General features: G+C 43.3%; 1 protein-coding gene across 2 annotated transcripts in view; it reads right to left on the bottom strand.

Moving 5' to 3' along the window:
- The window catches only part of ADARB2 (adenosine deaminase RNA specific B2 (inactive)), a 310,567-nt gene that overhangs the window by 28,215 nt on the left and 260,613 nt on the right, over window positions 1-21,739 (bottom strand). For both annotated transcript variants that reach the window (XM_040548593.1, XM_040548592.1), the window contains 2 exons: window positions 17,522-17,690; window positions 10,503-10,654 (listed from right to left, as the gene is read on the bottom strand). In XM_040548593.1, the coding sequence (XP_040404527.1) occupies window positions 10,503-10,654; window positions 17,522-17,690 (321 nt within the window). The remainder of the gene's footprint in view (window positions 1-10,502; window positions 10,655-17,521; window positions 17,691-21,739) is intronic.

Genomic DNA, 21,739 nt, shown 5'->3' on the forward strand with positions numbered 1-21,739 from the left:
TACTGAACACATACTTTATTCAAGAACACCTGTGATCTGTGGAACTGAAATTAAAAGTTGAAATTGAACTTCTTTACCCTTTCCCTCCTCTGTGTGTCTTTTCTTGCTGAAGTCCTGGCTTTGAAAAGCAGTCAGGTAGCCCATGGCCTGATGAAAGGTGCTGCCTTTAGGATGTTATTCTTTCTCCTCATCATTAATCCTCAGATAACATTCATGAATATTTCTACTTCTTCCATAATTTCTCATCTGTCAATAGTTTCAAGTGACGTACAGATAATGTACAGATAAGAAAGCGAAGGGAATCTGCCCATTCATAATGCATCAATATGTGGCATTTAATCCATCTCACTGATGATGAAAAAAATGTGAAGTTTTTCCCATCAGTTGAACAGAAAGGAAATGACTGCATTATTTGTCCTTTTCTGGTTTAAGTACATGTCAATTAAATTAGTATTTTAGGTTTAAGCAGTGGTGTTAGAGTTGGTAAATGAAGGAAGGGTGTAAGAATGCTACCCCATCATAGCAAAGCTCACTGCTGTGTTTTAATGAAAATTCTTCATTTTAGACCACCAAAACGCCTCCATATATGATCAATGAAGGGTAAAATTTCACCTTTTCAGGTGACATAGAACTTTTATAAAGACTTTTTATTATTTTTGTAGAACAATATGAAATGCATTGCATGCTCATCCTAGGGGGAGGTGTTGGCTACCTTTATGAAACTAACTGCTAGCACGGGAAACAGCACTCTAACACAAGAAACCCGTTTTGATGTTGGACTAACTTCTAAGTGAGCCCTCGTCCCTCATCAAGCTTTAACCCCTTGGGACAAAAAAACCTAACAAACCAACGAACCACAGAAATACATCAAAGTATGTACCTTGCAAACAAGTTCTCCATTATGTCTTTGAGGAACCCCTGGGATCACAATATGAGTAACTAATTAAAATTCTCTTTAAAACAATTTGTTGACAACAAAATCATGCCCAGTTTTCTCTGAAAGCTATAAATAACTTTTACAGGCAAGGAGGAATGAGCAGTCCTGGGTCAGGGAGATCCTTCACACCACACACAAATCCAGGCTGGAGACTCCAGCCTGCTCTGGAGGAGAAATGCATTAGTATGTTAAAGACAAAAGCACAGGATCTGTAAGTGGAATTAAGATTCTGTGCATGTGGCAATCAAGGAAAGTACAACTCAAACACTTCAGGATTATTATTTTTAATTACTAATTGCTCCTCTCATCTAAAATTAGATGTGCAGTGTCGTTGCTTTGCAAGTACAGAGGCCCCTGAAGAGAAAAGTTTGGAGACCTGGCAAAAGGCTGTGTTGGCTTTGTGAAACTCCATGATGGAGAAAACTTCTGCCTCTGAAGCCGTCATTAGCCTCATCTCCAGCCACAGAGGCAAATTAGCTGGACTCCAGCAATGATCAGCTGATCTTTGGTAGTATGGACTGCTGGTGCATAGGTTAGCAGCTGAGCAAAGCCAGGGCAGCAGTGGGAGATGCATGGGGACAGCAAGAGACTTGGTGGTGTGCCATCAGCTGGAGACCAGCAGGGACCAATGGGTCACCTATGTCATCAGCTATGCATCATCATATCTTCTGCCCATTTTCAAAGAAAATGGAAAAAGGTTTTCTCTTAAAGCTGAGCTTTATCTTTTAAATGTGCTTTCTGTGAAAAATTGTCAACATTCCTGGAATTGCCCATTTGGTGACAATTTTCCCCCTGCCATGTTTTAATCAAAAAGTTTACACAAACAGAGGCAATGTACTACTCATCATAACCCTCTTTTCTTTATCAAAGAAACATGCTGTTATTCATGTGAGTTTGGGGTTTTTGTTGTTGTTTGGAAATTGGAATCTTCAAGAGTGATTTGGAAAAAAAAATGTTATGAAAGAAGCCAGCAAAATATGAAAATAGAAAATGAAGCCCAGGAGACAGAAACAACAGAAATCTGTCAATAATATTTCTGCGTTAAGATCAGCGTCAGCCCCTCTGAGATTGGTATGAGCCTAGAGAGGCTGTGGTTCCTGCTGCATCACTGGACACACTCAGCTCAGCTTCAGCTTCTGGAGCTGCAGATTACAATTACTGAGTAAAGTCCTATGGTCTCTGGGTGGACAAATTCAGGCTAGATCATCAGAAGATGGTCCCCGATGGTCTTAAAAATCTATGAATTGCAATTGCTAAATTATCCTGAATAATGAATATTCTGAATATAATAGTCTTTAAAATATATAGTGCTTTCCACTTTAATACCTAATCTATGCATTAATTACACTTCCTCAAAGTTGAGACAGCTGGATACCTTTTATTGCCATTTTACGTGTATGGAAATAGAAATAGCCAGAGTAAAGTGAGTTCAAGGCTAGCTGGAGTAGTAGCAGCAGTGTCATAGTTAAGATTTAATTGTGTTTGTCACTCTTACATAGCTGTCTCCAGATTTCTCTCTTCAGAAGACTCCAAGAAACTCCCCAGGAGTCTAAGGACTTTGAAAAGCCCTACAGATCTCAGCTGGACCTAGAGGTGCCTGACAAGCTTTATAAAACTCAGCTCATGAGCTTTACCTATGGCTCCTTCTCAGTGGAAGAGTAAATTGGACCGAATCAGATCTGAGTGGGTGCACTTTTTACCACAGGAATTTTTTCCAGTTATAGTTTGATCTTTTCTACCCAAAATACATGCCACGGTTAGATGTGTATCTCAGTCTCCAAACTCCAGTGGGCTGTTGGATGTTGGGGGTGGAACTGGAGCAGCAGGGTCCTGGAACATGTGGTCTTTTGGGCCATTCTGCAGAAGATCTCAGAGAACCTTGGAAATCATAGACAAATTCTGGGATAAGCAGCTTGTCTGGGTGAAAATTTCTACTGTTATTCTGAAAGCCTCTCAGCCATGACCTTTTGCTGAGTAACGTAGCCTTTTTATGACATCTGAACATTGTGTCCGAATGCAATGTTTTACACAGCAGCAAAACCCAACAACAAAGAAAAATCAATAAATACAGTGCAATTCTCTTTGGTGATTCAAACATTCTGTTAAAATTAGTATCTGATTATAGCTGTGGAAACCTGTTTTCCTGAATCCTAACAAACACATTTTGCTTTACATGAAAGCTTTTCAATGCTGTGCCCAATGCTGTCTTTGAGCTCTCCATAGTTTCCAACCTCTTTCTCTTTTCCAAGATAGACACACACTACACAGACATATACTTCTACAAAATCCTTTTTTCTACTTGAAAACTCCCCCTGAAACAACAGAACCCAAATAAGCCAAAGCAGCCAAGAATATCACAAGGAGAGTAAATTGGGATATTTTCAATGCATTGTCAAAGCCAAAGAGTTTTCTCATAATGTATCGGTTTTGACAAAGTTTTATAACAGAAACTGAAAAGAGGAGACCTGCTAGCTCAGCTGAGTGTCATTTTACTGGAGCCCTGATCTAGGACTTGGGAGATACAGCTTCAAGTTTCTCTTTGAGCCTAAGTGCTCTTGAATGAAAAACCCACCCTGAACTAGGCATGGAAGGAAGTGTGGTTTTTTTTTTTTTTTTCCTACCTCTGGCTAGTCTGCTGATAACCAGGGGACATGAAAAATAAGCGATGAGATCCCATTTTCACACAGCTACTTTACTTCAAAAAATTTGCCCAGAAGGTTTTGATTCGTCTCCAGCCGGTCAGTACTTTGAGACCTGAAAGTTGTCCACATAGTTGTTATTCTTCTGTCAGCTTTAGCAAAACATCACTAAAATGCCTAAATACCTGGCCTGACAGAGATTAATAATAAAATACGAAGCAACAGCAAACTTTGAAAAGATGATTAACTGGTACCAAAATCTTTTTCCAGTGTAGCAAAACCTCCTCCAAAGGCCCATTCTGGGCATGGTAACACCAACACCAAACCCACCTGTGCTTTCACAGCCTCACCTCACTCTGTCCTCAGCCTTTCTAAGCCAGGGGATCACTTGTTCCCTGCTCGGTTCAGGGATTAGAGATGAATTTAGGCACTGGCAAAACAACCAGTATGGCAAGCTGTTTAGGACAACAGACATATCCTTCGGATTACCAAAACCGACGGGATTTTCAGCAGTCAGATGGTGGGGGAGGAAGAGCTTCTTGCAGCACTGGAGGTGAGTCACAGCACTGCCCACAGGCCTTGTGTGGGGTGGACGGTGTGTGTTGGAAGAGGAAGAGGAGCTCTGCTCATCCCAAAGCTCTGTAGAGCCCTCCCCACTCCTCGCAGGCCTGATGTTGCTGTCTGTCACCCACCAGCCAGCAAAGCTGGCCATTACCAACCCCCTCAGGCTTCCCATCCTCACCATGGCCCTCCTGTCCAGGGTCCCACTGCTCCCTCGCCACCACACTGCCTTCTCCTCAAATCCCTTCGCCCACCTTTTCCATAAGTTTTCCCCATGGTCCCAGAACAAACTTATGCTGGATGTTGGGGAGAAATCCTTGAGCTGGCTCCAAGCAGCACCACCTCCACACCATGAGTGACGTGCACGTGCTGGAGAGCACTAGCTAGAGGTGAGTGCGCTGAGTCTATGCTCTCCATATGTAGTTAACTTGAATGAAAACAGCCACACTCTGAAACAGCATTTCAACAGTGTGGGAGAACTGAGTTAGAGAAAAGGGCAATTGCATTTAAAGCTGATGAGTTGCTCCCAGACCTGAGCAGGGACATAAGTTCCTTGGCAGGCCAGCTTCTAGCTACCTATAGAAAGTCTTTGCATTTCCTCTGTACTTATTTTGGCAAATTGAGGCTGTGCTGGTGGTGTGCAGAAAGGGGTCATTGCTTCAATAGGACTTGATCTCATAGGTGGCTGACAAATGGTGCTGTGCTCAGACCCCAAACCCAAACTGTTTGGACCATCCCAATCTAGCCCTAATGAAGCGAAAGGAAAATTTCACCTCAACTTCTTTACTAACCAGTTCCCGAGCCACTGAAACAATTCAACAGCCTCATGCTGTGTCTGCCATTTCTGCAGTATCCTGTAAATGACAAAGCAATCTGGGCTGACTACAAAAATTCATCCAGTGCTGGGATTATTTCTCTTGAGGCAGTGTTCAGTGTTACAGCCTACAGTGCTGTGTGCAATTTTTTTTTTCATTCATGTTACTTCTGGGCATGGTTCTCTATGATAATTTTTTTTTTTCCTGAGGTCCCCCAAGGTATCATTCTGCTCAGTCATATGAAAAATAGGAAAATAATGCACCTTCATCCCAGTTCCATAGACAGGTCATTCATCAGTGTAAAATCAACTTTACAACCTAGGAGGAAGCTGCTTCACGCACTGAATAACTACGAATTTCCACAGTGGATTCCCAAGCTGCAGCAGGCCAGCAGTCACAATGGAACAAAATGATACCTGGGAGAACTTGTACAATGGAAATAAATAGTGTCCAGGCCCCAGTGATGACAGATAACTACTCCTGATTTTCCTAACAGGGGTGTATATCAATCTATTAGAACCTGTGATAGCTACAGATACTTGATTTCTGTTCAGGTCACTGAGTTATTTAGATTTATATTTATATATATTTTATATTTATTATTTAGTTCTTGAAATGCCTTTTCCTCCTCATTATCTACTCACACGAAGAGATTTTTTTCCATTTAAACAAAATGTGGGACTGGCAGAAGGAAGGCGGAGATTTCTCCCCTTGCACTTTCAGTAACATTCCCCCAAACCAATGCTGTTGGGTGTGATTCTAGCCCAGGAGATGTCTGTCATAAGCATCTTCACTGTATTTGCACCCTGCTACCTGCCTGCAGGACCCTGAATGCAGAGCTATGGGGCTGAGAGTCTCCTGACAGCTGCAGATCATTTATGTCCCTCTCTTGCAGATGGACAGGTTCCTTAGCTTCTATTTGAATCTGGCCCTCTTCAGCCACTTTGCCCAGGATTTCAGATAATCTGGTTTGGGTATCTTATGCTGCTGCAGTCTGGGTCAGCCCCATCTGAACACAGGGCTGATTCTCTGGTGTGAGCAGAGCAACCCTTCAAGGCAACCCTATCTCTAGGGGTTAACAGAGACCATCTCGTCTGAGCATGGGATGGAAAATCCAGAAGCCAGAGCCACAAGCACGGAAAGCACAGGTTTGTACAGGGAAAGCATGCTTGAATTAGAGAGGGCAAACTTGTCTTTCAGGGTACTCCTCAGCTCCCCAGCTTCTGGAAAAACTCCAGTGCACATCTCCCCACCACATCACCTACTAAGGCAATGATCCAGCTCACGTGGTCGCAAGTGGATCCTGTTTAGATGATAGCGCTGCTGAATGTGTGTGCATGAGAGCTTCAGCACAGCTGTAGGTTAATAGACAAGCAGGAGGAAGACCCCATGTGGAGCAGATGCAATGGTGTGTTTCAGACCTAAAGGGAGCGTGGGATAAAGCGGGAGCTGGGCTATCAAGGAGTCAATGGTACAAGGCAATACAGCATGTCAGCAAGAGATAGAAAAGCAGCCCAGGGGACAAGAATGGAGACAAGCCCTGGGGCAGATTCTGTTCGTCTCTTTCGCAGTCCATGTAGTGAAAAAAAAAAGAGAGTGCATCTCTAGGAGAAAGATGGACAAAGAGGTAAAATCCTGCCAGGGAAGGAGTAGTGGGGAAGTGGTGGATTTATTAGCTCAATTTTTAAGCAATTCATTTTGCTTTTCAAGAGGTTCTTAAATAATAAAAAAAAAAGAAGCCAGCGAGTCAAGAAGCCCTAAATTAGCTGGAAAGGTACTTCAGCAAATCAAGGGCTTGATTGTTCTATGGTTTGCCCTAGATTCAGGAAAAGGTGTAAAATATGCAACGGTTACTGTAGGGCTAGCTGTCCCCATGGCTTCAGCTCCAGCTCAGGAGATGGAGTGTGTGTGATGTAATGGGAAATACCAGCCACCTTGAAACCTCCAGGAAATCAATGTTAACTTTGTGCTGCGGTACTGCTGGCAGAAGGCAGAAATACAGGCATACCTTGCTCAGATGTACACAAAAGAAAAAAGTACTGGAGAAGGAGATGAGCTGACCTATAGCACCGAACTGAAGCAGGGCAAATGTGTGTGAAGGAGTAATTAGAGAGTGGTGAGGGCACTGAGAACTTGCTGCTTCATGATATAGCTGGGCTACAGCCTTGTGGTTGGAAAATGAGGAAGGGAAGAGACTCTTGGGATGGAGACTGGCTAAGGAGAAGGAGCCAGGATAAATCCATACAAACTCTCACAACAGCCTGAAACCCCTCTGGTATTTCCCAGCCTCTCTATTCCTGCGATACCATCGAACCTGGCTGGTCTCTCCTACTGCCCTCTCCCACCCCTGCACCTCTCCTTTGAGCCTCCTCCCCTGCTCTCTTGGGTTGTACCAGCATCTTCCAAAGCTTCAAATTTCCTTGAATCCCCTCAGAAGCTCTTCCAGCTGCATGACCTACAGACAGCAAAAAGAGTTAGAAAACTTCACTCCATGCTCACTGCAGCCCTGTACCAGCTGGATTTTGCCTCTTTGTTAGAGCTGGCTTGGGATACATCAACGAACAAGTCGGCTCCCCTCAGACCCATGAAAGGCATCATTGCAAATCAATGCACGATTTGCTCTCTTTGGCCCTAATCTCTTATTTTTCTGAGTGAAGCTAGCATGGGTGTGGACTCTCTGACCTCTCCTGCTCTGCATTGCAGCCATTCCCAGCCATACCAGGAACCATGGTAAGGTCAGATTTTTACACATGCCACTGACTTGTTACCCAGCACTATCCAGCAAGAAATAAACTGGGTTTCAAGTGCATGTTAGCTTATCTCCTCCCTTACCAGAACAAAGCTCATAAGAAGAAAATGTGAGGCCTCCCTGAGGGTGCTGGGAAGACACGGTGGATAATAGGAAATTTTTGGAAGGAGATTTGAGAAGTGGATTTTACTCACTCCCTATATTGATAAAGGCTTATCATACTCCTTTGCAAAAACAGAAACCACATGGCGAGACACTGTTTTTAAATGTTAATGCATCTTTAGAGAATAATCAGTAACGTTTGATGGCTTGTGCTAGCTCTAGGAGAAGCCTCTTTGTTGTTTAAGAAATGAAACAGCATTCATCTGGAGTTCCTTGTCATTACTGGATGAAAGAAAGGTTATTTCTGTAGTTAAAAAAGAGAGGGAGAGACGGAGAGAGAGAGATCTGAATGATAAACATTATAAAATACTTATCTTTCCAGATGTCTCTGGGATAATGTGAGCTAAAAGGAAATGCTTATCTCACTGAAGGACAGCTTTTGGCAACATTGCTTTTTATACAGAGCTAAATTCTCTTAAGAGCATGGGACAAAGGTAGAGGGAGCTGCTTATAGCAGTGAAATACAAACCAGATGTGGTGCCCCTTCAAGTCCTGTTACTGAATCACTCTGTAACCTTTGGTAAGCCACACAGCCCTTTGTGCCTCAGCTTCTGCATCAGAGCAACAATTGGTATAATAACTGTCATGAAAAGTATTTTTGTGGCCCCTACAAGCTCACCCTGTGTATGCCAGGTGTTGCATGAAAATATATCTCTAATGCAGCTTCCTGCACGCTGTTATCTAAAGAAGCATTCCCTCATTAGCTGGCAGATTTATATGTTTGTTGAAGCAGTCCATGAGCCAAACGGGGCCTGAAGCGCCCGCTTCCTCGTGCATGCGAGAGCTGCATCCAGTCCCAGATAGTCTGCGACCGTTCTCGAGAATGGACCACATTTTAAAAATAATAACTAATTCCGTTGCTTCCAGTTCTGGTGCTGAGAATGGAGAGCCCCAGGAAGCCTACCTTCTGGAAAACATGAGGGCATTTAACCACAAATAAATCTTTTCTGATATCTTTTAATATGCACAAAAAGTGTGAGGCCAAAATCGCCTCTCATTTTTGATATTCATAGGTACTTGTTTTTGTTTTTAGTTTTATTTATAAGGTGGTGCCTGTGTATCCTCATTTTGCTACCTCACCATGAGTTTGTCTATTTGCTGCTTGCCTTTTAAAAATTTCCTTGCTTTTCTTTATTTTATATGCCCTGCTGATAGAATGTAGAAATCATGTCTGGAAAGGAAGAGTATTTTCTTTCTGAATAGGTGCATTCTCTTTTCTCGCCCCAGCAAGCTGCCGTTTCACACATGACAAAAAGATTCCAGTCTGAGGAGAATAATACTTAATCGTTAATAAATAACTCATACAAATAAGAACCGGGAATGAAACCACCATCTGATGAATTTGCCTGTGAGGAAGTTAGGTCATTGTGTGACCTTGGATGATTAATTTTACATTCCTGTGCCTACGCTTTCCCCTCCATCCGTTCTTCTGTCTTGCCTGCTTCACATTCAAGATAGTCAGGGCAAGGACTGTTTCTCATTATATGTACATTTAGCAATGAGGACTATGAGCATTATGCTGCTGTAAAACAAAAGTATTGGAAACAGTGCCTAGGGACAGCAATAAGTGTGCACCTCGTGCAGCATGCACTAGATCATGGAGTGACAGAGACCTGTGATAACAAGACACAGATCTCATGAGTCTACTGTCGCTTGGTGGGACCAGGCCCTGAGGCCAGGCAGAGGTAAAGGTGGTGCTGTGGGTTTGCAGCAGGGACATGCCTCCTCGCTGGTGGGGCAATGACAGCGATGTGCACGTCTGTGGGGGGCTGACATCATGAGATCACTGGGATGTGTGGAGAAGATTGGTTGTCCCTTCACGGCCAACAAGCTCTGCAGGTCTCTTGGTGGCATCCACACTATCTCAAGGTCTGATTTGTTTACCAGAGTTGCGGGATCACCTCTAGAGGACAACTCCTTGTAATGTCATGTCCCTGTTTAAATATCATAGATATGGGCCCAGGGTCTCCAAGGCTGGCCTGCTGGTCTCTATCTAGTTCCTCTGCCACGCAATGACTACGTAGCTGGTCTGACCCAGGTAGGATGGTCTGTGGAGGATTCTTCCCAGAAGGGTCTTGACAGTGTTTGCTGCAAGAGCAGGTGGTGTTTGGAATGAACCTGACCTTCGACCAGCACTACAGGTGCCTTATCTCATATAATTGATCTACCTCACACTCCAGCCACTGCAGCTTGGACAGCTCAGGTCTGGCATAAACACAGCCCCTCAACCCATCCACACTGCCTAAGCCTTGATAAAAGTGCATGCAGCCCCAGCTGGATACCCGATCCTCTAGTCCAGCCAAGAATCTGTTTGATCGTGAGGACCCTTCCCAAGGCATTTTTTAACACTGGGGTTGCATTTCCCAGCATGAAGTGCAGGCTCAGCAGAGCCATGGAGCCTCAGGTAGGCAGAGCAGTTCCAGTTCTGCCCAGCTCTGATTTTCCCCCTACACCTTCCCTCCCAACATGCAGGATGGAGCACCAGTCCCACAGCCACACACATGCCACACAGCCCTGCTGTCGACCAAAACACATTTTCTGCAAGCAAACGAACAAAGAAACGTTTGGTCTTCAAACAAACAAACAAACAAACAAAAAAACACACAAAGGGGAAAAATGAGAGAGAATTTTTTTCTTACAGTCGGTTGTGATTTCATAGGGGGAGTTGAGGCGTGCGTCCCCGCAGGGCGAAGTGCTCACGTACAGATGGAACAGGATGTTCTCCTGCAGCCTGTAGCCTCCCTCTTTTAATCGCACAAAGATTGATCGCTCCCAGTCTTCTCGCCGTTTGCTATGATCACAAAAGAGGTTCCAGGTCATTTGTTACACGCCAAATCAGAAACATTTCTGCTCTCTCTCTGTGCTTTTCTCCCTCTGTTTGTTTGTTTTTATTAGCACCTGGCATCATATATTTTGCCTGGTGACAAGAAGAGAAAAGCAATAAGCTTCTCCAAGTGAAGAAATGTTTGAAGGGGGTCAAAACTGTCAACATGCTTTTGGCTTGCTTACCTGGAATATATTCTAATGACAAAGCATGTGGATTTTTGAAGGGTAGCTCTCTTCCTCACAAGCACGGATACATAAACACATTGACTTTAAAGAGGTTCTGGCACATAAAGAAAGGTAAAGTTTTCGTAGGCAAATCTGATCTGCTTATCAGTGTGCATAGCCATGTGTTTAAATCCCTTTAACATGACCATAACTGAGATGTGTGTTTCTATGCTCCACTGGAAAAGGTCTCTAACGAAGCACCCAGAGTTTCTGACCCCTGCCAACCCTCCCAATCCCTGGGCACTGCTTTTCCGCCCCTTTCAACCAGAGCCACCCATAAGCACCCCATCTAAGCTAGTAGCATCTCCATGGTCTCTTGGTGTTTCTGGAAATCGGAAGCTGTCCTGAAAAGTGCAGACAGGACTTCTGCAGGCTTTTCTCAGCTGAGATGAAAAAGATACTTATTAAGATGAAGCTTTTATCTGCGAAGTGGTTCAGCAGCTAGATGGGGACACAGAGCTCATATTCCATTAGCAACAGCTGCCCGGGAGGCCAAACCCTCCCTGTCCTGCAGTTTGCAGCAATAGCTCACATTAGGGCTATGCTGTGGTGCGGTTTCTCAGATGATTTACATTTGTGAAGACATGGGTGATTTCTCTGACAGACAGCTGCCTCTGATATGTACATTTGGGCAACGATTATCACTTTGAAGGTGAAAATGTGATCAGTGAAATTCTAATGAAAGACTTCTTTCCCTCAGATGCCCTGGTCCTTCCCTCAAAAACTCGAGGGTCTTTTTGTAGGAATGTCTCTGAGCAGAACTGCGTTTGCAGGTGATGGTTTCCCTAAGAGGCTTCGAATAAAGCCAGAGTCCTACCCATTTAATTCACCCTAGGACAGACCATTAACTGATGCAATTTCTGCTGGTCTCTCTGCCTCCCGTTAGAGCAAACAGGGGTGCTTTTTACCCAGCCTCAGAGCAAGTCCTTGGATTTCATCCAAGCTGCCTCTGCCTGTTTTCTCCCAGAGCAGCCTCTGTGCTATTGAAGCTGTTTGGCTGTCACTCTTCCGTGCTTTGGGTGTTTTGTCATTTTTTGATGCCGGGATGCGTTTGCTGTCAGGAGGAATTTACAGGCACATTACCTTGCCTGCCAGGGGCACGGAGCCGTGCCGGCTCCTTCCTTCTTCTGCAGGCTGCGGTGGAATTTCCCAACCACGCTAATTATACTATCGCCCTGATGCAAGCCTCTGAAATAATAAAATACCCGTAAGTCCTGCTGCTTGGACTTCAGAGCGAGTGCAGCTGGTTTTAAATAATTCACTGCAAAATCAGATGGGAGAATACAAAGCTGTGCAGTCCTGGCGCCTGCTATTAGTATGTTAAACTATTAGTGTGGGGGGCAGCTTGTACGACTTGGAAACAGTTGCTATGTAGGGTTGGAGCAGTCATGTTTTGGGCTGGGTTACAGGAGTTCACAGCAATCAGCACCCATCCTGTGGCTGTTTTTCACTGATTAACCTTGCTCTCTCCCTCATACCTCGAAGGGTCTGTGGCCAGTGTGGTTGATGGGTTGGGCGACGGACAGCTGCTCTAAACACAGGCAGCTGGAGGGCAAGGCAGCTTGGCTCTTCCTCCAGGGGGAATGAGCTCCTCCGTACCACATACGCTCTTGACCTGCTGCTGGGGTGGTTTTCTGGGGGTTGAACGGTTGAACTGAAAGGAGAGATTCATCCCTGCCCAGTGGCTGAATGGGTTTAGTAACAAAACTCTGAGGATATTGTTATAAATGAATTTTGCATGTAATAACTACAGTGGCTTTGCAGGGAGTCTTGTCTGTGGGAGGCTTGGGGACTCCACAAGGCTTCAGACCCCAGGGGATGTGGGGACCTGGTAAAAGTGGGCTGTGTGGAGCACAAGAGGCACTTCTGCAATGTCACTTCTCACCCTCGTGAGGGGGGAAATGAGTCTGAGGTGGCAGGACCTTGCCAAGCCACACTGTACAGCCATGCACACCTGCATGAAGCAATGAAGACATAAGCCCGTAGTGAGCCCACAATGTCATTCATTCAGTGAGTGGCATTAGTGTGTCACTTCCACATGCTGGCAGTGGCTAAAAGAGCAGAATTTGTCCCTAAATCTTTGCCTGTTGTGAATTACTGCAGCAGAGTCAGAATTTGAGGCTCATTCAAGAGAAATGCTTAAGAAAGTGCTAATTTTAATCTTGCGCTTAAGTTCGTTATTTAATATTCATGCCTATGTTTTGAGCTGACTTCAAGAAGATTTCAGCATGTACTAATGGTTTAATATATGTGAAGTGTTTTGCTGAAGCAAAGCCTTACTCTCTAAAAGAGTAGCAGAGGAGCTATTTTTAGCACTTAAATGTAGGTATGGGGAGTTTCTAGTGCTACGTGCATTGCTTGGCATAGAGCACAGCATCCTAGAGAAATTAAGAGCAGGCTTAAAAAGGCTGTGTCCATTGAGAGGCTAGTAGGACAAAAATAAGAAATAGTAGATGTACAACAAATAGCTGGCATTTCCTGGAAAAAAAAATGACTGTACTGGATGAAGAGTGTTCCTTACTTTTTACGTATAAAATCAAGATTGGTTTTCATATAAACCTCTTGAAGAACTACTGGTAAAATCAACCCTCTGGTACCAGTAGGGCTACTACAGTGGTAAGACTGTTACAGTGCTGATTTATTTGAAGAATAGCCCATTAGTTTTAGTTTTCTTTAATAAAGAAGACTTGGATTTATTTTTTCTTCCCTATTCACCTGTTGATGTAAATAATCCCACTGAAGTCAACGTGAATTTTACTGCCATCATTGCAAGATAATCAGACTAAGATATTTGTGTACTTTTTGATGGTGAATTTTAGAAAAAGCTTCTCAAAAGGTCTTTCTCATCCTTCTTTTGTACATCAGAAAACTTGTGTCTTACTTTTCATCTTTTTTATGAAAGTCTTGAGAACTTGAGGATTATGGTTGTCATAAAAATGAAATCTGGGAGGGGCAGGGTTTTTAATCAGACTGGTTAGAAACTGTCAGGTTTTAGTTGTGCTTTTAGCTTTTATTTAACTCAAGCTCTTGACAACAAATTGTTGAAAGAAAGTTTCCCTTTGAAGTATTTGTCACTCTTGCTTCTTAGAGAGGCCTCTTAGAGGCTTCTTAGAGAAGTTCCCCTTCTGGAGCTATCTTCCACAAGAAAATTCAGGAAAGCTGCACCTTTAACACTTAGCAATATGAAGAGAAGGAAGAAAATGTAATTTACATATTGCTGCAACTTTGTCTTGTGGATGGGACTATTCTACATTTTAAATATCTGAAGCAGTCACCCTGTACTATCCTTACAGCAGTGGAAAAAAATTACCCCAGTACATGGCAATTCACCTCGCCTACAATAGCTACTTTAAATAGGTCTGCTGAATCACACTCCAGAGAGGCCCATCTCTCTTCACTGATGATAAGAGGAGCCTTGGGGTATCTAGTTCACAGTTGACTAACTTGTAGACATCTCAAGCAAGGTGTCAAGAACTAAAATCAGCTCAGTGAATCCATCTCTCCTGGACATTCATTCTCTATCCTGGCCCTCTCTCTCTCTAGCCTCCTTGTCCCTGCTCTTTGAAGCTTCCAGGCTATATTCAGAGAAGCAGAAGTTTTGTTTTCTCTGAAGTTAGTGGCACTATTTGTAAATGCTGGAGAAGTGGTTCCTTTACAAGGAGAACATCACTTTGAAAAATAAGTCTTTTACTGGAAATTCCTGAAGTTTTAAATCCAGCTGTGGAGATCAATTCGAGCACGTAGGCTCAGTGGGAAGACGTATTACAAAATAGGGAATGCTATTTACTATGTCCCACAGAGCCTCCTTTTCTGTTCCATAGGGAGGGATGGAAAATCTAAGCTGAGACATGTACTTTGCTTTCATTATGGTTTTGGTTAGGGAACTGTCTTTTTGGTCTCAGTTTGTATACCACTTTGTACAATGGATTCCAGGAGAGGACTTGAATTTGGGTTAGGTTAATAACAACACAGAAACAACACAGAAATCCTGTCTGTGTTTCCCCCAAGCCTGAGGAGCTAGTATACAGGGAGTCCCAGTGGAGCTGAGTTAACATATCTGTCCTAAAAAAGCTGTCTTTCTATGTCCTGAAAAACTCATCTTTAGCTATGCAGTAGCACAACGTGGCTTCTCTGCAAGTGGGAGTTCTCTCCTTTTATAGAGAAAAAAGGGGAAATGCGACTTTAATATTCAGTAAATGCATTTTTCGTTTAATTTTAAACACCCCCATTCTCTTTCATGACAAAGCTCCTGACGATGGCCTAAAACTGAATGCAGCAATAGATACTGTAATGTAATTGGAAAATATGTTACAGCACGCAGTTTTGCTTCCACATGGATTTTAAGAAAGCAAAACCTGATTTGACAGTATCTTCAGCCCTGTCTTTCAAAGGTGCTTAGACTTGACAATTTTTGGTTGAGATTTTTATTATATGTGCTGGTCAGGGAAGCAGTGGTGTCTGCTCTTGGCTGAACAGGGAGTGATTTGAAGTTATTGTGAACAAAGCTTGTGCTGCGCTGAGGATGCTCTTAACAAAAGACTGTTAACATTGATCCAAATAAAATAATAATATGACTGAACATGTTAGGGAAGTGAATCAATACAATAGTTTAAGATACAGTGGTAACACTTGTTTCCCAAGAGACTGTAGCACAAAGCAAGTACTAGGGTTGCTACACTGCTGAAAACATAATAATTTAATGTAAACTTGAAAGCAATTCAGATTGAAATAGAGAGAATATTGTTTTTTATTAAACCCTTCAAGGCTCTTGTCCTCCTTTGTCAGCCAAGCTCATCTACTCAATATACTCTCTTGTCTTCAACCCCAGCCTGAAGTGAAAATAACCACTATTTCTATTAGCATTGCTTTGGAGCCAAAAATATCATAGGTGCTCACAAGAACACAGTCTTTGTGTCTGTGACCTGATGCAAAACCTTCTGAAGACAAAGGGAATTTTTTCACCACGGTTAATGATAAAATTCAGATAAAATTTCATGAAAATGCCAAGAAGAATGGAAGGCAGAAGAATGGTCTGTAGCTAAGGGCTTTTGATTTCTTTCCTTCCTTCCTTCCTTGGTTCCTTCCATAAAAATAAATGCCACCTCAGCTTCACTTCTGCTTGGATTTCATAGGATCATAGGATTTATAGGATTCAGACTGAAAGGGGTCTCAGCTCTCTAGCTAGGTAGCACAAGGCTTTATCCAGTTGCGTCCTGAAAACCTCCAAGATGGGACTGCACAACCCTGCTGGGTGCCCTGTTCTACTGTGTGCCTATTCCCATGTGGACAGTTTGTCCTTATATATCCAGCCTGAGCTTCTCTTGTTCCAGTGCATGCCTGTTGTCATCTTCACCACAGTCAAGACCTCATTTCCCCCTTTTTGCTGACCTCCCATAGGTTCTGCTGGGTCAGCCATCTTGTTTCCACATTGACCAGGCCCAGTTCCCTCAGCCTCTCCACACAGGCCAAGTGCTCCTGTCCTTCAGCAGGTGGCCTCTGCTGAACCTGTTTCAGATGGTCGATGCCTTTCCTGTACTGGGGGACCCCAAACTGAACTTGGCTGTAGATGTGGTCTAATGAGTGCTGAGTAGAGAGGGGTAATCACATCCCTCAGCTTTCATACAGCCTGTCATGCTGTTGACTCTCTTTGCTGCCTGGCATGCTGCTGGCTCACGTGCAGGTTGCTGCCAGCCCCTCGTCTCTGTTCAGCAGAGTTGCCCCAAACTGTGCTGTTGCAGGTCATTCTTTCCTTCTCAGTCCAGAACTTCTTGTTTATCTTTATTGAATTTCATGTTGAAGTTCCTGCTGGCCCATTCCCCGAGCCTGTCTGAATGGCAGACCAGCCCCTCAAGTTTGTCAACTGGTCTCCCCACAGTCTGGTGTCATTTGCAAAGCTTATGAGCAAGCACTCCATAGCCTTTTCCAGATTGCTGATGGAAATGATTAGCAAGGTACCAGGACAGACCCTGGTGGTATCCTGCTGGTTACCAGCGTCCAGGCAGTATATGACCCATTAATCGTTTAAATGGTAACAAGGTGGGTTTGACTGAAGACAGGAACAATAATTCCTCCATAGTAACTCTACATGCTATAACATTTTAGAACATCGTAAAGAAGGAATGAGTGATAGCATCTTGCACTTTGGCACCAAGTTTACTGTACTGTTAACACTCACTGGTTCTCTAGTGAGTCAATGAAGGCATTAATGATCAGTAAATCACTTCCTTGAGGTATTTCAGCAGCAGCAAGGAAGACAGAAAAATGTCTGCAGAGAGCAGAATGACCCCCTTCCAGTCTATGGTTAGTGAATGATGTTAATAAGCCTGCACGTAAAGATTTGTACAAAATCATCAGGCTTCATAAAACCAAACTTTATGAATCATGTCTAATAGCTACTGAAAGAAAATCAGCTGAAGTAAAGGAGCTCATGACCCAACACTCCAGACTACCTAACACTCATTTTGTACTGTACAGTATATTGGTCCTTCATCAGCCAAAGACTCAGAAACAACACCATCAAGAAACAAATAGTTCCAATGTCTGGAGGATGGATCTGTTCCACTGAAGGCCATATAACATTCACTAAGCATCAACAAAATTCATTTACCTTAAGTGTAGCTCCAGCTGTGAGTAAAGGAAGTGAATAAATGCCCTTCTTGCAACAATTTCTGCATGGCAGTCGTTGACCGCAAGCCCTTTGTCATTAATGTATTCCCCATTTATACATTTGGTACCCGATGACAGCACAATAACCTGAGCTTGCCTGATGTCCAAACCTGCAGAAAGAAAAACAAGTGTTGTGAAACTGCCTGGGGGTGAGTATGATATCATAATTTTTAAAGTTCGCAAAGCCCACACTTTGATGTGGCAGCTGAGATGGCCCTAACAGGATGCTTGTAGAGGTACTGATATGGCCTTTGGAATATGCAGGAATCTCACATCTCAGTGTTATTAGAATAATAAGGGCTCTATTTCAGTCTTGCTGCTAATTCCAAAATAAAACCGTGCCACAATGTTTACTTGTTAAATCAATAACTACATCATAGCAGTGAATATGCTGTAGAGAGGTAATAAATATCTCCTGCAGTGCTGATAAATGGCCAGGTTTTTATGAGCTGTTGAAGACATTTTCTGGTGGGAACACACACTCCCTGTAATGTTAGTTTTCATTGCTGTTGCACTAGAAGTGCTAAATAAAATGCAAGTAACACTTCTGGAGCTGCTCTTTAAAATGTCAGAGAATAAACAGATATGATTTTCAGTAGAGTCTCCTTTTTGTTTCTCCAAGAGCAGTTACCTCAGTGCCTCTTATACTGTGGCCCCAGGCGTGGAGCATTCCTCTCTGAGACCAGCTTTATTTGTCCACTGGCTTTCCAGATAACAGTGATAGCAATTGAAAAACATGCCTTTCTTGGTTCAGATAGACACTCTCTAGGATTAAGTCCTCATTTCTCTGGAGTCAGTGGCAAAGTGCTCACAGACTTCAACAGGACCTGGGTTTCACTGGAAACGTAGCTCATTCAGCCCTGCAGACAATTTGAAAGAATAGCTAAGAATGAACTGAGCCCAAACTGAAATTACCTACTGAACAGCACATTTCAGAATGCATCTCTCTGAAAAAGAAAGAACAGAGGAGCAGCTCTTGGGAAAAAAAAAAAAAAAAAGGATTTTTCTGGCAGATGGGTGCTTCCTCTAGGCACGACAAAGGAGTCTAAGAGCATCGGACTGTGTTTGACAACTGTACATAAGTACTGTGAGTAGGCAAACACATTTACAGAAGAGCAAACCAGGCTGCTGGAGGTTGGGTGCGCCCATGTAGAGTTGCTTGAGATGCCCTTGGTGTCCTGCTTAACCTTTGGCTGCTGCTCCAGGGAGGAGGGGGCGTCCAGGCGGTTTTGCGCCCTCCCCAGTTGTCTCACATGGAAATCCATGAGGTGACTCAGTGGAAACAGATGCCTGCCTTTAGGCAAACAAATGAAGCCCTCAAAGTTTTCACCATAGAGTGAGTAAAAAAAATCTCACCACGGGCTAAATGCTTCTGACTTCAACACATTTTACTGAAGAATGAATACTGAATCCATATAAGCTCTTGCTTTGTTCTTATTTCTGTGATCTTATTTTAGCTGTAAAAAAGCTTTAGGAATAATTTTATAGAGTCAGCAATCTTTATTTTTCTAATGATGAAGTCTATTGAGTGGCAGAAAAAAAAAAGCAGAGACTTTTCTGCATAGGAAGCACCATGCTTGGGGCCATGTTCTCTCATAAGACCCATAGGTTTGATCTGAGAAAACAGCAGAACAGAGAAGAAATGAGTATTTTAAACTTAAAGGCCTGGTGTTGCTGATAACGTCCCAGTTTGTAAATAGAACTAATGATATATCTCAATCTCAACACAGCACTGGTACTAGTGGTTACCATGCTTAATGTATATAATAGGAGATGACTCCAAAATTATCTCATGCCTATACCAATATGAGAGCTACATTGTAGTCCAAAAGGTTCAGTAGTATCATGGCATGGCAGCATTGTGACATTTGTGGGTGAGGTGTAAGTGGTGTGAAAAAGTTCAGTTAATCACACCTGATGCCTTGATCATGGCAGTCTCAGACAGAAGTTGTTTTAGGTCTTAGTGACAAAGTGCACGTCATGGTATACCTGTGTCTGTAGTTTCATCTCTCGTTATTAGAAGAGCTCACAGTCTAGAAAACCCAGAGAATCCTGCTTTTATTACTTGATAAAAAGGTGAGGTGGACAAATGGCTCTGTCCATACAAAGAAAGGTATTTATACTCTCGTATATAAGAATTGCTTTGGTGCTTTAGGGGCACTGCCTTCACAAGAAAAATAATGGGTTTAGATCAGATTGATGTCAGTCTAGTTAGCTGTGTCCTTTGCATGGGTTAATACCAAGCATTTCATGAGGCACTGCCTGCAACAAAGGTGTCTGAGTCCCGCTCTGCATCTCAAAGACTGGCTTATACTTTCCTGAACAGTACATAGTGGTTTCCTTGGTTGGAGGGTTCGTGACAAGACTCAGCTATTTTTTGGTGCTATTTTATTTACTCAGAAATGTCCACAGAATCTTATTTTCCCCCATACAGTAGAAGTAAACCAGCAAGAGGCAGTTCCCTGATTCAGAAACCCATGAGCCCTCCCTCTGCCATCCCGCACCTGAGGAGACCAAATCAATACTCCTCAGGGCACTGACACCAGCTGCTTCTTTCTACTTTTATTCTGACTTTCTGCTTCTTTCACCTTCTGAAGTATGCCCCTAACGTGCCTCCCCTTCTCCCCCTTCACCTCGCAGTCAATGCACCGGGCTCTGCACCATCTGGGGGGGTACTTTACTCACCTACCCCCCCCCTCCCCCATCAGTCCAGGGCTCTGTGGGATGACTTTCATTATTTCAAACATTTGTTTTTCCATAAATTATCTCTTCTAGCATGAGTGCAAGGTGATTAGCGTGCTTGGTGTTTTCTGCGAGGTTTAGATTTGTTCACAAATGAAACAGTCTTACGGAGTCACCCAGCACTTGTTGATGCAGCTGTGGTACGAATGCCTCTGATGTTGTTTGCTATTACAATGTCCACACACACTGTGATAGCAAAGTTTGCTTGGGATGTTTGTTTTAGGGTGACATTAGCTCCATATGTTGGCTTTCAGTGACACAGGGCCCAGCAGGTAGCTGTGTGTGGGCACAGCCTGGGGTGTCAGCCAGTCCTGGCAAGGTGCACGTTTGCTCAGCATCACTTTGATGGTGCCTGGGGCTGTAGGCAGCAGTTTCCAAGAATTTGCAGAACTGGTCTGAGCATTAAACACTAAAAGTCTCCATGTATTTTCCATTTACAATGACAGAGAATATCATCTGTGTTCCTCCGTGCTCGGAAATACCCAAGAGTTACATCTCACTACTAAGGCACTCCAAAACACAGGGGTAAATGACTTATGCACTAGCTCTGAAGTATTTACACCTCACTGGGGAGCCAAATGGGGAAAGTGATCTGTGACCAATATACCACCATTCAACACTGCATGTGAGGGTACCCCGCATGACGAGAAATATGTCCAACAGTCTGACGTGTTCGTGGGCATATATGCTAACAGATTGTCCTCTTGCATGCCTTATCTCAAGTGTGTACATAGAGTTGGAGGTTTATCCCCTGTCAAATGCTTGATATTACTTCCAATGAGCATAGGGGGAATTTGTCTGTGAGAATAAGGTACATGATGCCCAGTTGATGCAGCCAAGTTTTTAACACAAACTGAACACATTGGCATTGTAGGCATCATTTCCAACTCTTGAGCCTACATACTTTCTGCAGTGATTCAGAATTAATAGGCATTTCTGTACATTTCTCTATGTTACATAAAAATGTCATTACTAACTTGTTGTTAATATTTACTTCCTATTTTATTTTGCTTTCAGAATACTTCAGATTTCTTAGGGGATTTCTGTTTACGAGAGTCAAGCTGCCTCCTAAACACTGATTAATTTAACCTCTAACACGTGGCAGACCTAGACAGAGCACATCTTCAACTTATGCCTAAGAAAGCGTTGGGTGTGGCAAAATCCTAGCACTGTCACCTAATCCTGTCACCATCAGCCCTGTGCTACAATCCCTGCTTCAGGGAGTGCATCAGGATATGATCCTAGAGGAGGATTATTCTTGCCAAGATCCACATTCTTACTGAGGGAAGCCAACCTCAGATTAAAGACCCAGGGTTCTCACTGTGTTCAAGTCATTTGACAAACAAGAAGAAATGGGCTACATTATTGTGACCTTAACTCCTGACCCATTGATTGTCAGAGTTCTTGAAGCATTTCT

Source organism: Cygnus olor, chromosome 2 (assembly GCF_009769625.2).
Source record: "Cygnus olor isolate bCygOlo1 chromosome 2, bCygOlo1.pri.v2, whole genome shotgun sequence".
NCBI lineage: Eukaryota > Metazoa > Chordata > Aves > Anseriformes > Anatidae > Cygnus > Cygnus olor.